The sequence below is a fragment of the Staurois parvus genome, unplaced genomic scaffold (assembly GCF_062004578.1).
Source record: "Staurois parvus isolate SC_StPar_1 unplaced genomic scaffold, SC_StPar_1.0 ptg003670l, whole genome shotgun sequence".
In the NCBI taxonomy this organism is placed as follows: Eukaryota; Metazoa; Chordata; class Amphibia; order Anura; family Ranidae; genus Staurois; species Staurois parvus.
Genome location: NW_028321466.1, coordinates 37,501 through 55,387, shown reverse-complemented (window position 1 = coordinate 55,387; position 17,887 = coordinate 37,501). Strand labels below are relative to the sequence as shown.

Genomic DNA, 17,887 nt, shown 5'->3' with positions numbered 1-17,887 from the left:
ACCGAGCACACAGATATACGGCCTTGACGTCCTGCACGCTCCCAACACATCTTTCCGTGACTCACGGAAAGGTCTCGATCTCCCCTTGCAATTGGGACCTTTTCCGATCATGTGAATGCCATGACGGCGATTAAAACCCCGCCTGCCTCCCAGCTTCTGAAACTCCGAAAGGGCTGGGAGACGCCGGCGCAAAGGGGTAAACCCCTTGGTGCCGGCGACTCTCTGCCCTTTAAGGGTTTCAGAAGCCGGGAGGCAGGGTTTTAGGGTCATGTGACCGCCGTGATTCGCCGACATGGCGGTCACATGATCGGGAAAGGTCCCGATCGAAAGAGGAGATCGGGACCTTTCCGTGAGTATCGGACGTGTGTGCTGGGAGCGCTCTCAGCACATATGTTTTTCTTAATTGCAGGCAAATGTGCGGGCGCTCGGCTTCAAGGCCCAGATGCTGGTGATCAAATACCACCAAAAGAAAGCTTTATTCCTGTGGAAAAAATGCTATAAATTTCATCTGGGTACAGTGTTGAATGACTGCGTGATTGTCAGTTAAAGTAGCGCAGCACCGAATAGCAAAAAACGTCCTGGACGTGAAGGAGGTAAAACCTTCCGGAGGTCAACTGGTTAAATACATTTGCAGACACCAAGAGGTTTCAAATTTCAAATGGTTGGCACTTCCGCCTGGCAGTACTCAGGTCATTGGTTGGAAAACCCAGCCACGGCACCACCTGCCTGCAGTTTGCATGTTCTCCCTGTGCCTGCGTGGGTTTCCTCTGGGTGCTCTGGTTTCCTCCCACACTCCAAAGACATGCTGGTAGGTTAATTGACTCCTGTCTAAATTGGCCCTAGTATGTGTATGTATGGATGTGACTTAGGGACCTTAGATTGTACGCTCCTCGGGGGCGGGGACTGGTGAATGTACAATATATATGTAAAGCTGCGTAAATTAACGGCGATATATAAGTACCTGAAATAAATAAATAATATGAAGTGTTGCTGTACTCTCAACCCCACCCTAACCCCCTGCACAGCCAGCTCAGTGACACCAATCTTCACATTCAGCAGCTCTGATGTTTCCTGTGTCACCTCTTTAATCCACTTCATCCTGAAGGAACAATGATCACACCGCCATACCCTCCCTGCGCTCTTCTGCATCAGCTCCTGGTGCCTGAAACATGTTAGACTAAGTAGAATAGGCAAAGCAAAACAGCCTCTCTGGTTCACAATGCAGAAAATCCCCCTCCTAGTAAGCAAAAGATTGTGGAAATATTGTATAAATATAGACTGTGGGTCATTATATTGGCTGTATATGAAGTAGATGTACACTTTACCTGGGAGAGATTTAGACAGGGCTTGACAAATCCCAGGCGCCAGGTCGCCACGGCAACTAAAAATTGGGTCCTGACGTCTGGGTTCACACACTGCCTCCCATAGGCTTCAACGGGAAAGCGCCTCTCATAGACTTCAATGGGAAAGGGCCTGCCATAGACTTCAACAGGAAAATGCCTCCCATAGGCTTCAACGGGAAAGCTCCTCCCATTGGCTTCAACGGGAAAGCTCCTCCCATAGACTTCAACGGTAAAGCGCCTCCCATAGACTTCAACGGGAAAGCTCCTCCCATAGGCTTCAACGGGAAAGCTCCTCCCATAGACTTCAACGGGAAAGCGCCTCCCATAGACTACAAAGGGAAAACGCCTCCCATAGACTACAAAGGGAAAACGCCTCCCATAGACTACAAAGGGAAAACGCCTCCCATAGACTACAAAGGGAAAACGCCTCCCATAGACTTCAATGCGAAAACTCGTGTCAATAGCAATCCTATGTGAACACTTATCTCTGCATGCCACTCTATTCTATCACTTGTGAGTCTCCATGGCAACTAAAAATTGGATCCTGGTGCCTGGGTTCACACACTGCCTCCCACAGACTTCAAACGGGAAAGCGCCTCCCACAGACTTCAACGGGAAAATGCTTCCCATAGACTACAAAGGGAAAACGCCTCCCATAGACTACAAAGGGAAAACGCCTCCCATAGACTACAAAGGGAAAGCGCCTCCCACAGACTTCAACGGGAAAATGCTTCCCATAGACTACAAAGGGAAAACGCCTCCCATAGACTACAAAGGGAAAACGCCTCCCATAGACTTCAATGGGAAAGCGCCTCCCACAGACTTCAACGGGAAAATGCTTCCCATAGACTACAAAGGGAAAACGCCTCCCATAGACTACAAAGGGAAAACGCCTCCCATAGACTTCAATGGGAAAGCTCCTCCCATAGACTACAATGCAAAAACTCCTGTCAATAGCAATCATATGTGAACACTTATCTCGGCACTGACTGGTGGCACTGCTGGGCACTGACTGGCGGCACTGATGGGGGGCACTAATGGGCACAGGTGGGGGGCACGACTAGGTACTGATTGGTGGCACTGCTGGGCACAGGTGGGGGGGGGGCACTGCTGGGCACTGATCATCAGTGCCCTGGTGATCAGTTCCGATCCGTCCACTGACAATTGCTGGTTATCGGCAGTACTTTAGCTGTGACAGTGTGAGGAAAGGGCAACCGATAGGACCGGGGGGGGAGGATTGAGCTTTTCCTCTTGCCTGGAGAGGGGCTCCAAGCTTCATTCTGGGTCACAGTGAGTAAATGAAACCTTATGCCAGCCATAGACGGGTCGAAAATCGGCCGATTTTTGTACGGTTAGCGGGTTAATTGGTTGGCTGTTTTTCGTGGTTTTGGCACATTTTTTTTATTGGTCAAGTTGGAAAATTTGCTGCTGATTTTGACGATCGGATGATTTTCCCGGCAATGATGGGCAAATCGGCCGATCGTTTTACCAATAAAAAAATCTGCGCATGAGCCGTGACCTGGAAGAAGAAGAAGAAGAAAGAAGAAGGAAGAAGAAGAGGAAGGAAGAAGAAGAGGAAGGAAGAAGAAGGAAGAAGAAGGAAGAAGAAGAGGAAGGAAGAAGAAGGAGAAGGAAGAAGAAGGAGAAGGAAGAAGAAGGAGAAGGAAGAAGAAGGAGAAGGAAGAAGAAGGAGAAGGAAGAAGAAGGAGAAGGAAGAAGAAGGAGAAGGAAGAAGAAGAAGGAAGAAGAAGGAGAAGGAAGAAGAAGATGAAGGAAGAAGGAGAAGGAAGAAGAGGGAGAAGGAAGAAGAGGGAGAAGGAAGAAGAAGAGAAGGAAGAAGGAGAAGGAAGAAGAAGGAGAAGGAAGAAGAAGAGAAGGAAGAAGGAGAAGGAAGAAGAAGGAGAAGGAAGAAGAAGGAGAAGGAAGAAGAAGAGAAGGAAGAAGGAGAAGGAAGAAGAAGGAGAAGGAAGAAGAAGGAAGAAGGAGGAAGAAGGAGAAGGAGGAAGAAGGAGAAGGAGGAAGAAGGAGGAAGAAGGAGAAGGAGAAGGAGGAAGAAGGAGAAGGAGGAGGAGGAAGGAGAAGGAAGAAGGAGAAGGAGGAGGAAGGAGAAGGAAGAAGGAGAAGGAAGAAGAAGGAAGAAGGAGAAGGAAGAAGAGAAGGAAGAAGGAGAAGGAGGAAGAAGGAGAAGGAGGAAGAAGGAGAAGGAGGAAGAAGGAGAAGGAGGAAGAAGGAGAAGGAGGAAGAAGGAGAAGGAGGAAGAAGGAGAAGGAGGAAGAAGGAGAAGGAGGAAGAAGGAGAAGGAGGAGGAGGAAGAAGGAGAAGGAAGAAGAAGGAGGAGGAAGAAGGAGAAGGAAGAAGAAGGAGAAGGAAGAAGGAGAAGGAGGAGGAGGAAGAAGAAGGAGGAAGAAGGAGGAGGAAGAAGGAGGAGGAAGAAGTAGAAGAAGAAAAATGGAAGAAGGAAGAAGAAGAAAGAAAGAAGAAAAAGAAGAATTCCAGTCCGCTATTATATTTGACATGAAAAGTCTTGCGGTTGCAACAAATGTATCTATTTGTATCCGAATAAAAACATCTGTATCCGAAATGGATACAAATGGATACGTTTGACTTTTTCATGTATAATAGTGGAGCTCTCTGCAGGGACAGAAGTAATTATGGGGTTAAATGCCGGCCGTAGACGGGACGAAAATCAGCCGATTTTTTTACCGTTGGTAGTAACGTCGGCCGATCGAATGACCGATATTTCGTTTTTTTGTTTTTTTTTTTAATAAAAACGGGTTTTCGACCCGTCTATGGCCTGCATAAGTTTGCCTCGTACACTGTCTGTTATAAACAACGGCCATTGTTTTTCATTGAATCAAATAATTGCTTTATATATCAATCTTAGTGCAAATGATCTCCTGCAACCTCTTTGCTGCACTTCCTGTCTACGTGGACTCCAGCCGTGACTGCATAGCATTTCTCAGGGTGGGTTTCCTGATGGTGACAACACTGGCCTATCTCCAGTGCAATATGTGTGTTGCCACTGGTAGCCTCGGACGCATGGGTGACCACGCAGGAACACAACTGGGTGAAACTGACAGAGCGTTGTCACTCTATAACAGGAAGTGTCTGAACAAGGATCCTTCATGGCAGGATCACCAGACATTATTATAATGAAGGCTGCAGATTTAAAGTGAATAAAAGTAACTTTTGAAATGACACAAACATGTTAAAACTTGTATGAGATATTAATAATTGGTTGGCGTCTTCTTTAGAGTGAAGTTAGAGATCTGGAAAAGAATTAACAGTTGCAGTAAAAGGTGGCAGTTTATTTTGTTTCTAATTTTATTTAATTGCGTGACGCCAAGCGCAACATCAACTACAAATCGCAGATTATTAACCTGTATGGATTGTCCGCACCGCTACCCTGTGCGCCGGGGAGCACCGAAATGCACAAACAGACGTATTGTAACTCCACTAAAGCTACAAGTCACTCTCATTTCTTTCCTTCCAAAGAACAACTGCTTAAAGCGGAGCTCCACCCAAAAGGGGAAGGTCCGCTTTAGGACTGCTCCCCCGCTCCCCATTAAGGATTGGCACCTTTGGGGAGCGGGTACCCGAATTTGACAGGTACCCGCTCCCACTTCCAGTCCGATTGCCTAGGCTCCCTCCCTCCCAGTAGTCTTTTGTGATACGTGACAGGTACCCGCCCCCACTTCCAGTCCGATTGCCTAGGCTCCCTCCCTCCCTGTATTCTTTTGGGATACGTGACAGGTACCCACCCCCACTTCCAGTCCGATTGCCTAGGCTCCCTCCCTCCCTGTATTCTTTTGGGATACGTGACAGGTACCCGCCCCCACTTCCAGTCCGATTGCCTAGGCTCCCTCCCTCCCAGTAGTCTTTTGTGATACGTGACAAGTACCCACCCCCACTTCCAGTCCGATTGCCTAGGCTCCCTCCCTCCCTGTATTCTTTTGGGACACGTGACAGATACACGCTCCCACTTCCAGTCCGATTGCCTAGGCTCCCTCCCTCCCTGTATTCTTTTGGGATACGTGACAGGTACCCACCCCCACTTCCAGTCCGATTGCCTAGGCTCCCTCCCTCCCTGTATTCTTTTGGGATACGTGACAGGTACCCACCCCCACTTCCAGTCCGATTGCCTAGGCTCCCTCCCTCCCTGTATTCTTTTGGGATACGTGACAGGTACCCGCCCCCACTTCCAGTCCGATTGCCTAGGCTCCCTCCCTCCCTGTAGTCTTTTGGGATACGTGACAGGTACCCACCCCCACTTCCAGTCCGATTGCCTAGGCTCCCTCCCTCCCTGTATTCTTTTGGGATACGTGACAGGTACCCGCCCCCACTTCCAGTACGATTGACTCCCTCCCTCCATGTAGTCTTTTGGGACACGTGACAGGTACCCGCCCCCACTTCCAGTCCGATTGCCTAGGCTCCCTCCCTCCCTGTAGTCTTTTGGGATACGTGACAGGTACCCGCCCCCACTTCCAGTCCGATTGCCTAGGCTCCCTCCCTCCCTGTATTCTTTTGGGACACATGACAGGTACACACTCCCACTTCCAGTCCAATTGCCTAGGCTCCCTCCCTCCTTGTAGTCTTTTAGGATACGTGACAGGTACCCACCCCCACTTCCAGTCCGATTGCCTAGGCTCCCTCCCTCCCTCCCTGTAGTCTTTTGGTATACGTGACAGGTACCCGCTCCCACTTCCAGTCCGATTGCCTAGGCTCCCTCCCTCCCTGTAGTCTTTAGGGATACGTGACAGGTACCCATCCCCACTTCCAGTACGATTGACTCCCTCCCTCCCTGTAGTCTTTTGGGACACGTGACAGGTACCCGCCCCCACTTCCAGTCCAATTGCCTAGGCTCCCTCCCTCCCAGTAGTCTTTTGGGATAAGTGACAGGTACCCACCCCCACTTCCAGTACGATTGGATACGTGACAGGTCCCAGAAGACTACAGGACCATTCAGGAAGTGCAGAGCTATTCGCGCATGCGCAGTGGGTACCCGGCTGTGAAGCCGCAAGCTGTCACAGCTGGGTGTCCACACTGAAGATGCCGGCCTCCTGGAATACAGGATAGCCAGTGAAACGAGCTGCGGGGGACACACCTCGGACAGGTAAGTGGCTGTTTTTTTAAAAGTCAGCAGCTACAATTTTTGTAGCTGTTGACTTTTATTTTTTGAGTGGAACTCCGCTTTAACATATTCCCCTTTATCCTTTCGTAATTACCATTCCATTCATTTTCCTGGTTCTTAGGTCACACCTAGGTGGGAGTGACATAGAAAAACAAAAAAGAGGGCGCACCGACCTAGTGCATTATCATAGAACATATTTATTGACAGAACAAAGTAAGTATTGTACTCACAATGGACATAAAAACAGACATATCAACAAGATCATTGATCCGAGCAGCATCTGAGTCCATACGATGGAACCCTGGATGACCAACTAACGCGTTTCGAGGACACAGCCTCTTCCTCAGAGCTGGCTCTGACCTTGTTGTTTCAATACATATATTAAACGATAATGCACTAGGTCGGTGCGCCCTCTTTTGTTTTTCTATTTGCATTCAGTGTAGTTGGACCACCCCAGTCTGTTGAGGGCAGCAAGCGGCGCATGTTTCAGAACATCCTTACTGGTTCCACCGAGTCCATTCCCAGCGCAGGAGAAAAGCGTTTTGCTGTGGTGGGGGTGACATAACCGGGCTCTGCACCCAACCTTCTAATACAGCGGTTCTCAACCTGTGGGTGGCGACCCCTTTGGGGGTCGAACGACCCTTTCACAGGGGTCGCCTAAGACCATCGGGAAAAAACATATTTCCGACGGTCTTAGGAACCGAGACACCGCTGTCAAGACACATGTCAATCACACCTGGGCACGCCCCCCTCTCCGGGTAGGGGGATTTAACTCCCTCTGCCTTCGCTGATTGGTAGACCAGTCGGTCCCTGATTGGTCGGGTTTTGTGCCAGAACGCGCGCAGCTGTTTGAAGCTGAGGATTTGTGCGGAGATCTCCCGCCCTGAATGACCCGAACAACCGTCCCCATGAACTGCCTGAACGTGGCCGATGTCATGCCCGGATCACCCAACAAGATCGGGGCAGATCCAGGTTAGTGCCTACCCCATCGTACAGTGGGAGCGGCTCTCATTGTACCCCGCCCCAGATAAATTATTATGGGGGGCAGATATATAATTTATGGGGGTGATAAATTATTATAGAGGGGGAGAAGGGCAGACAAACTATCATTTGGGGGGGTAATCATCATTATTGGGGGCAGATTTATTTTTATTGAGGTGTTAGGTCATTATAGAGGGGAGTGGAGTAATCATCATTATTGGGGGGGCAGATGCATTTTTATGGGGGTGATAGGTCATTATAGAGGGGGGTTGGGTAATCATTATTAGGGGCAGATGTATTTTTATGGGGGTGATAGGTCATTATAGAGGGGGTGGGGTAATCATCATTATTGGGGCAGATGTATTTTTATGGGGGTGATAGGTCATTATAGAGGGGAGTGGAGTAATCATCATTATTGGGGGGCAGATTTATTTTTATGGGGGTGATAGGTCATTATAGAGGGGGGTTGGGTAATCATTATTAGGGGCAGATGTATTTTTATGGGGGTGATAGGTCATTATAGAGGGGGGTGGGTAATTATCATTAATAAGGGACAGATTTATTTTTATGGGGATGATAGGTCATTATAGAGGGGGGTGGGTAATCATCATCATTGGGGGCAGATGCATTTTTATGGGGGTGATAGGTCATTATAGAGGGGGTGGGTAATCATCATCAATGGGGGCAGATGAATTTTTATGGGGGTGATAGGTCATTATAGAGGGGGTGGGGTCATCATCATTATTGGGGGCAGATGTATTTTTATGGGGGTGATAGGTCATTATAGAGGGGGGTGGGTAATCATCATCATTGGGGGCAGATGCATTTTTATGGGTGTGATAGGTCATTATAGAGGGGGGTGGGGTAATCATTATTGGGGGCAGATGTATTTTTATGGGGGTGATAGGTCATTATAGAGGGGGGTGGGTAATCATCATCATTGGGGGCAGATGCATTTTTATGGGTGTGATAGGTCATTATAGAGGGGGGTGGGGTAATCATTATTAGGGGGCAGATGTATTTTTATGGGGGTGATAGGTCATTATAGAGGGGGGTGGGGTAATCATCATTATTGGGGGCAGATGTATTTTTATGGGGGTGATAGGTCATTATAGAGGGGGGTGGGGTAATCATTATTGGGGGCAGATGTATTTTTATGGGGGTGATAGGTCATTATAGAGGGGGTGGGGTCATCATCATTATTTGGGGGCAGATTTATTTTTTATGGGGGCGATAGGTCATTATATAGGCAGGTTGGGTAATCATTATTAGGGGGCAGATGTATTTTTATGGGGGTGATAGGTCATTATAGAGGGGGGTGGGGTAATCATTGTTAATGGGGGACAGATTTATTTTTATGGGGATGATAGGTCAATATAGAGGGAGGTGGGTAATCATCATTGGGGGCAGATGCATTTTTATGGGGGTGATAGGTCATTATAGAGGGGGTGGGGTCATCATCATTATTGGGGGCAGATGTATTTTTATGGGGGTGATAGGTCATTATAGAGGGGGGTGGGGTAATCATTATTAATGGGGGACAGATTTATTTTTATGGGGGTGATAGGTCATTATAGAGGGGGGTGGGGTAATCATTATTAATGGGGGACAGATTTATTTTTATGGGGATGATAGGTCATTATAGAGGGGGGTGGGTAATCATCATCATTGGGGGCAGATGCATTTTTATGGGGGTGATAGGTCATTATAGAGGGGGTGGGGTAATCATCATTATTGGGGGAAGATGTATTTTTATGGGGGTGATAGGTCATTATAGAGGGGGGTGGGTAATCATCATCATTGGGGGCAGATGCATTTTTATGGGGGTGATAGGTCATTATAGAGGGGGTGGGGTAATCATTATTGGGGGCAGATGTATTTTTATGGGGGTGATAGGTCATTATAGAGGGAGTGGAGTAATCATCATTATTGGGGGCAGATGTATTTTTATGGGGGTGATAGGTCATTATAGAGGGGGGTGGGTAATCATTATTGGGGGCAGATGTATTTTTATGGGGGTGATAGGTCATTATAGAGGGGGGTGGGTAATCATCATCATCATTGGGGGCAGATGCATTTTTATGGGGGTGATAGGTCATTATAGAGGGGGTGGGGTCATCATCATTATTTGGGGCAGATGTATTTTTATGGGGGTGATAGGTCATTATAGAGGGGGGTGGGTAATCATCATTGGGGGCAGATGCATTTTTATGGGGGTGATAGGTCATTATAGAGGGGATGGGGTCATCATCATTATTTGGGGCAGATGCATTTTTATGGGGGTGATAGGTCATTATAGAGGGAGTGGAGTAATCATCATTATTGGGGGCAGATGTATTTTTATGGGGGTGATAGGTCATTATAGAGGGGGTGGGGTAATCATTATTGGGGGCAGATGTATTTTTATGGGGGTGATAGGTAATTATAGAGGGGGGTGGGGTAATCATTATTAGGGGGCAGATGTATTTTTATGGGGATGATAGGTCATTATAGAGGGGGGTGGGTAATCATCATCATCATTGGGGGCAGATGCATTTTTATGGGGGTGATAGGTCATTATAGAGGGGATGGGGTCATCATCATTATTTGGGGCAGATGTATTTTTATGGGGGTGATAGGTCATTATAGAGAGGGGTGGGTAATCATTATTGGGGGCAGATGTATTTTTATGGGGGTGATAGGTCATTATAGAGGGGGGGTGGGGTAATCATCATTGGGGGCAGATGCATTTTTATGGGGGTGATAGGTCATTATAGAGGGGGTGGGGTCATCATCATTATTTGGGGCAGATGTATTTTTATGGGGGTGATAGGTCATTATAGAGGGGGGTGGGTAATCATCATCATTGGGGGCAGATGTATTTTTATGGGGGTGATAGGTCATTATAGAGAGGGGTGGGTAATCATCATTGGGGGCAGATGCATTTTTATGGGGGTGATAGGTCATTATAGAGGGGGTGGGGTCATCATGATTATTTGGGGCAGATGTATTTTTATGGGGGTGATAGGTCATTATAGAGGGGGGTGGGTAATCATCATCATTGGGGGCAGATGTATTTTTATGGGGGTGATAGGTCATTATAGAGGGGGGTGGGTAATCATCATTGGGGGCAGATGTATTTTTATGGGGGTGATAGGTCATTATAGTGGGGGAGTGGGGTAATCATCATTATTGGGGGCAGATGCATTTTTATGGGGGTGATAAAAATATTTCCCAATATATAATTACATATTGTTTTTGTGATTAATCGCTATGCTTTAATTATGTTCAATTTGTAACAATGACAATCCATTCTGCATGTCAGATATTTACAATACGATTCCTAATAGTAAAATTACAGTTATCAACGAAAATAATTTTATGGTTGGGGGTCACCACAACAGGAGGATCTGTATTAAAGGGTCCCGGCATTAGGAAGGTTGACAACCACTGTCCTAATATAATATGGAAAGAGAGATCTCCATCTATGCACATGCAAGATTTGATACCATGTCCTTTACACTACAGGTTGCCATGGTTTTGGGAGATGTCATACGAGATCGACACTTACGGATCTGTAGGCTTCTGGGATACAAGATGGGTCCTCCCAGGAGGGTGGTGTGGAGATAACCTGACACTATGGAAAGACACAGCACCAGGTCTCAGTCTGCACATGTGTGAGATCTGGCGCCGCGTCAACACAAAGAGGGCCCGCAAGATCCAGACAGACAATTAGCTCCCATTTCCTCTTTATGTCTGGAGAAATTGAAAATTGATCTCCAAACGAGGAAAGGTTTCTTCACAGTAAGAGCTGTGAGAATGTGGAATAGACTCCCTCAGGAGTTGGTTGTGGCCAGCTCAGTGGATTGCTGTAGGAAAGTCCTGGATCCTTTCTTGGATACACAGAATATAACTGGATATAACATTTATAGGGAAAGTTGATCCAGGGAATATCCGATTGCCTCTAGGGGGGATCAGGAAGGAATTGTTTCCCCTGCAGGAGCAGATTGGATCGTGCTTTGCTGGGTTTTTTTTGGATCAACTGTAGGTATAGGATTATAACTTTTTTTTTGTTTATGGTTGAACTGGATGGACTTTTGTCTTTTTTCTGCCAGACTAACTATGTAACTATGTAATGAAGGAATCAAGGATGGCTGGCTGGGATGTCCAGCGAAAGAAAGGAGGTGGGGAACAGATGTGAGGTAAGATACTGATGTTGGATGAGAAGATCTGGCACACAATTGGCATTCCACTTCATCCCAAAGGAGTTCAGTAGGGTTGAGGTCAGGGCACTTGAGTTCCTCCACACCAATGGTCACACCATGTCTTTATGAAGTTGGCTTTGTACACTGGGACACAGTCATGTAGGGACAGATAAGGGTCTTCCTCAGTCTGTACCCTATATGAGCTTGTTGGACAACCCATTCCAAAACCATGGCCAATAATATGGAGTTGGCCTCCTTTGTAGGTATACTATCCTCCTCTCTTCTGGGAAGGCTTCCAAATGATTTTGGAAGGGTGTCTGTGGGAATTTGTGTCCATTGGTGAGGTCAGGTACTAATGCTAGATTTGAAGACCTGGCTCATTATTGGTGTTCTATTTCCTTTGTACAGGACACTTGAGTTCCTCCATACCAAACTGGTCACATAAGGTCTTTATGGAGTTGGCTTTGTACACAGGGTACAGTCATGGCGGAACAAAAAAGGGTCTTCACCAAACTAGTACAACGTTGGAGGAGCACAAACGTCAGGACCCTTCACTGGAGAAACCTGAACTCCATCATTTGGAGCCCTGTGCAAAAAGTTTTCCTCTGTACAGGACACTTGAGTTCCTCCATACCAAACTGGTCACATAAGGTCTTTATGGAGTTGGCATTGTACACAGGGTACAGTCATGGTGGTACAAAAAAGGGTCTTCACCAAACAAGTACAACAACAATGTTGGAGGAGCACAAATGTCTTTGTATAATGGAGTATTATCAGGATCCTTCACTGGAGACACCTGAACCTCCATCATTTGGAGCCCTGCTCAAAACGTTTTGGCCATGTGTGCTCACTAGAAAAATTATTTTTGATTTTGTACACATGAGAGCGACTAACAGCTATAGGTTCAAGATGCCAGTAATGTTAAAGCATTGTTATATGCCAACACTAAGAAATAGATGTGCTTACCCTGGACTGGCACTATCAGTGTCTCTTACCTTGGCTCCCATGGGACAGTAACCCTTGAGGAAGTCCTGGCACACCTCGGCCTTCCTGGAGACGTAGACGTGGCTGTAGGGACAGTCTGTTTTGTGGCAGATCCCCTTCAAGAAGTACGAGCACACCGGCATCTGGAGAGACAGGAGAGAATCCTCGGTGAAAAATTGATGACATTCAACCACACACAGCGAGCCATGGAATGTTTGAAAATGGACAATCTCCACCTGCTGCTATCAAAGCATGTTCATGGGGGGGGGGGGGCAGCAGGGCACATTACCTGAGAGCAGGGCACATTATGGGGCACACAGCAGGGCACATTATGGGGCACACAGCAGGGAACATTATGGGGCACACAGCAGGGCACATTATGGGGCACACAGCAGGGAACATTATGGGGCACACAGCAGGGCACATTATGGGGCACACAGCAGGGCACATTATGGGGTACACAGCAGGGCACATTATGGGGCACACAGCAGGGCACATTACCTGAGCGCAGGGCACATTATGGGGCACACAGCAGGGAACATTATGGGGCACACAGCAGGGAACATTATGGGGCACACAGCAGGGAACATTATGGGGCACACAGCAGGGAACATTATGGGGCACACAGCAGGGAACATTATGGGGCACACAGCAGGGAACATTATGGGGCACACAGCAGGGCACATTACCTGAGCGCAGGGCACATTATGGGACACACAGCAGGACACATTAATGAAGAGCAGGACACATTATGGGACACACAGCAGGGTACATTATGGGGCACACAGCAGGGTACATTATGGGGCACACAGCAGGGCACATTATGGGGCACACAGCAGGACACATTATGGGGCACACAGCAGGGTACATTATGGGGCACACAGCAGGGTACATTATGGGGCACACAGCAGGGTACATTATGGGACACACAGCAGGGTACATTATGGGGCACACAGCAAGGTACATTATGGGGCACACAGCAGGGTACATTATGGGGCACACAGCAGGGCACATTATGGGGCACACAGCAGGACACATTATGGGGCACACAGCAGGGCACATTATGGGGTACACAGCAAGGTACATTATGGGGCACACAGCAGGGTACATTATGGGGCACACAGCAGGGCACATTATGGGGCACACAGCAGGACACATTATGGGGCACACAGCAGGGTACATTATGGGGCACACAGCAGGGTACATTATGGTGCACACAGCAGGGTACATTATGGGGCACACAGCAGGGCACATTATGGGGCACACAGCAGGGTACATTATGGGGCACACAGCAGGGCACATTATGGGGCACACAGCAGGGCACATTATGGGGCACACAGCAGGGCACATTATGGGGCACACAGCAGGGTACATTATGGGGCACACAGCAGGGTACATTATGGGGCACACAGCAGGGCACATTATGGGGCACACAGCAGGGTACATTATGGGGCACACAGCAAGGTACATTATGGGGCACACAGCAGGGCACATTATGGGGCACACAGCAGGGTACATTATGGGGCACACAGCAGGGTACATTATGGGGCACACAGCAAGGTACATTATGGGGCACACAGCAGGGCACATTATGGGGCACACAGCAGGGCACATTACAATAGAAGCAATTTCATTCACATGCAGAGCAGCGCAGGGAAGCGGTTGTGATCAGCCCTCTTGAGGTTCGCTGTTCCCCACCAGCCCCTCCTGCCCTCTTCTTCATTCCAGGTGATGTCACATAAAATCATCTGTGATTGACAAAAGGGGAAGAGGGGCCAGCGGGGGAGAATTTGCAACAATCAGCACTGTCATAGCCACTTCCCTGTGTAGCTCTGCATATGGCGGCTGAGGGGATGCGATCTACGTGTCAGCTGCCTGCAATTGATGGGTAGATCGCGGTGGAGCCTTTAGGGACCCTAGGGTTCTGCTGAACTCTGGTTGAGAAACCCTTCACTATACAATCTCCATTAGGTCCACCATCACCTATGTAGTACAAAGGTCTTCCAGTGTTGCTTTCTTGGTGTGCTTTGTGTGACAATTGGCAGTGATGACGGCAACGCACCCCTTTGGACATATTGAGAAAGTTGAAGTATAAATATTGCAAATTTGACATAGTTACCTTGGTCCACCTTGTACCAATGCAGATACGTACAGTTGTGACCAAAATTATTCAACCCCCACTGAAATTGAGTGTTTTGGCCAGTTTGACATTGCTTTTGATCATTCAGTCATCTTGCTTACATTTACATTAAAGAGGCACTTGTAGGTCAGACAAATATAACATAACAGTTATAATGAAATAACCACAAATGTCTTTTCTGTGCTCACAGCATTATCAGTTTTATTCAACCCCCAAGTGACATTCAATCTTAGTACTTAGTACAGCATCCTTTTACAGTTATAACAGCTTTTAAACGTGAAGCATAGCTTGACACAAGTGTCTTGCAGCGATCTACGGGTATCTTCGCCCATTCTTCATGGGCAAAGGCCTCCAGTTCAGTCACATTCTTAGGCTTGCGCACTGCAACTGCTTTCTTTAAGTCCCACCAGAGGTTCTCAATCGGATTTAAGTCTGGTGACTGCGATGGCCACTCCAAAATGTTCCAGCCTTTCCTCTGCAACCATGCTCTAGTGGACTTGGAGGTATGCTTGGGATCATTGTCCTGTTGAAAGGTCCAACGTCTCCCAAGCCTCAGGTGTGTGACGGACTGCATCACGTTTCCATCCAATATCTCCTGGTACTGAAGAGAATTCATGGTACCTTGCACACGCTGAAGCTTCCCTGTACCTGCAGAAGCAAAACAGCCCCAAAGCATGATTGACCCTCCACCATGCTTCACAGTAGGCAAGGTGTTCTTTTCATCATAGGCCTTGTTCTTCCTCCTCCAAACATAGCGTTGATCCATGGGCCCAAACAGTTCTAATTTTGTTTCATCAGTCCACAGAACACTATCCCACAACTTTTGTGGTTTGTCCACATGGCTTTTGGCATACTGCAGTCGACTCTTCTTATTCTTTGGAGACAGCAAGGGGGTACGCCTGGGAGTTCTGGCACGGAGGCCTTCATTACGCAGTGTGCGTCTTATTGTCTGGGCTGAAACTTCTGTACCCACATCTGACAAATCTTTTCTCAGTTCCTCAGCAGTCACACGGGGACTTCTCTCCACTCTACGCTTCAGGTAGCGCACAGCAGTCGAAGTCAGCATCTTCTTTCTGCCACGACCAGGTAGCGTTTCAACAGTGCCCTTTGCCTTGAATTTGCGAATGATGCTTCCTAAGGTGTCTCTTGGTATGTTTAACATCTTTGCAATCTTCTTATAGCCATTGCCCTTCCTGTGAAGAGAAATCACCTCTTCTCTTGTCTTCCTGGACCATTCTCTTGCCTTCACCATGTTTGTAACCACACCAGTAAATGTCTAGAAGGAGCTGAGTATCACAGTCATTTTAAAGCTGCCTAATTGGTGCTTATTATGCTTGATTGCTGCTCGGTGACATCCACAGGTGTTTTCAATACCTGATGGAAAGCACCTGTATGAACCTCTGTTCTTCAGAGTGGTAGTCTTTAAGGGGTTGAATAATTGTGGCAATGAAGAAACCACATAAGAACCATTTACTACTGTATTACATAAACAATTGATGTCATTTTAGTTGCATTTGGGTAGTTACAACGTCCTTGTAGGATTTGATTCTGAATACAATTCCAAATGTACACTATAGTCCCTAAACCCCTTTACAGCATTGGGGGTTGAATAATTTTGGTCACAACTGTATGTACCATACCTGTGGGATCCCCCGTGGAAGTTGGAAATGACTGTAGTAGGCACCCTGTAGTAGGAAACACTACTACACCGTTACTTCAATGATCTACCTTCCGAGTCCCATGCCAGGCGGCTGTTCCACTGCTTACTGTATACAGCTGGACGCTCTCTCAGCACGGGCACCATGCAGTGCACACTTTGCAATTTCTCAATAAATGCAAGGTGTGCTCTGATTGGATGAGCTGGAGATTGTTATACCACCGCCCCGTCTCTCCACCTCATCCATTCGGAGAATGGTTTGCACTCTGAGAACATGGCCTGCTGCACTGAAAACAATCTCTGACTGGACGTAGTGGAGGACATTTTGCATTCAGTGAGAAAATGCAGTGTTCCCTGGATGGTGCCAGTGCCAAGCGAACAATGGGACCTGGATCAATGTAAGTATGTGTCATACATGTGTCAACCCCAGGAAGCTGGAAATCACTGTAGTAGGGGTGTAGTAACAGTGAAGTAGTGGTTTCCTAATACAGTGATTACAGCTTCCTGGGAATCCCACATGTATGACACGTGCATATTTAAAATGATCCAAGCTGGACCGAACATACCTGCACTTCATCTTTAACCCCTCGCCTACCGGGCACTTCTACCCCCTTCCTGCCTACAGGGCACTGTCACCCCCTTCCTACCCACCCGGCATTTCTACCCCCTTCCTGCCCACCGGACACTTCTCCCCCCTTCCTGCCTACCGGGCACTTCTCCCCCCTTCCTGCCTACAGGGCACTTCTCCCCCCTTCTAGCCTACCGGGCACTTCTACCCCCTTCTAGCCTACCGGGCACTTCTACCCCCTTCTAGCCTACCGGGCACTTCTACCCCCTTCTAGCCTACCGGGCACTTCTACCCCCTTCCTGCCTACCGGGAACTTCTACCCCCTTCCTGCCTACCGGGCACTTCTACCCCCTTCCTGCCTACAGGACACTTCTACCCCCTTCCTGCCCACTGGGCACTTCTACCCCCTTCCTGCCTACCGGGCACTTCTACCCCCTTCCTGCCTACCGGGCACTTCTACCCCCTTCCTGCCCACCGGGCACTTCTACCCCCTTCCTGCCTACCGGGCACTTCTACCCCCTTCCTGCCTACCGGGCACTTCTACCCCCTTCCTGCCTACAGGGCACTTCTACCCCCTTCCTGCCTACAGGGCACTTCTACCCCCTTCCTGCCTACAGGACACTTCTACCCCCTTCCTGCCCACCGGGCACTTCTACCCCCTTCCTGCCTACAGGACACTTCTACCCCCTTCCTGCCTACAGGGCACTTCTACCCCCTTCCTGCCTACAGGGCACTTCTACCCCCTTCCTGCCTACAGGACACTTCTACCCCCTTCCTGCCTACAGGGCACTTCTACCCCCTTCCTGCCTACAGGGCACTTCTACCTCCTTCCTGCCTTCCGGGCACTTCTACCCCCCTCCTGCCTACCGGGCACTTCTACCCCCTTCCTTCCCACCGGG

The 17,887-nt window shown here is 48.3% G+C and overlaps 1 protein-coding gene across 1 annotated transcript in view; it reads right to left on the bottom strand.

Annotated features, from left to right (window-relative positions):
- Positions 1-12,634: 12,634 nt before the first annotated feature.
- The window catches only part of LOC149427541 (zinc finger CCCH domain-containing protein 3-like), a gene marked incomplete at both ends in the record, with an annotated part of 39,791 nt that continues 34,538 nt past the window's right edge, over positions 12,635-17,887 (bottom strand). Inside the window, one exon of the mRNA XM_089667918.1 lies at positions 12,635-12,766. Coding sequence (XP_089524044.1) covers positions 12,635-12,766 — 132 coding nt within the window. The remainder of the gene's footprint in view (positions 12,767-17,887) is intronic.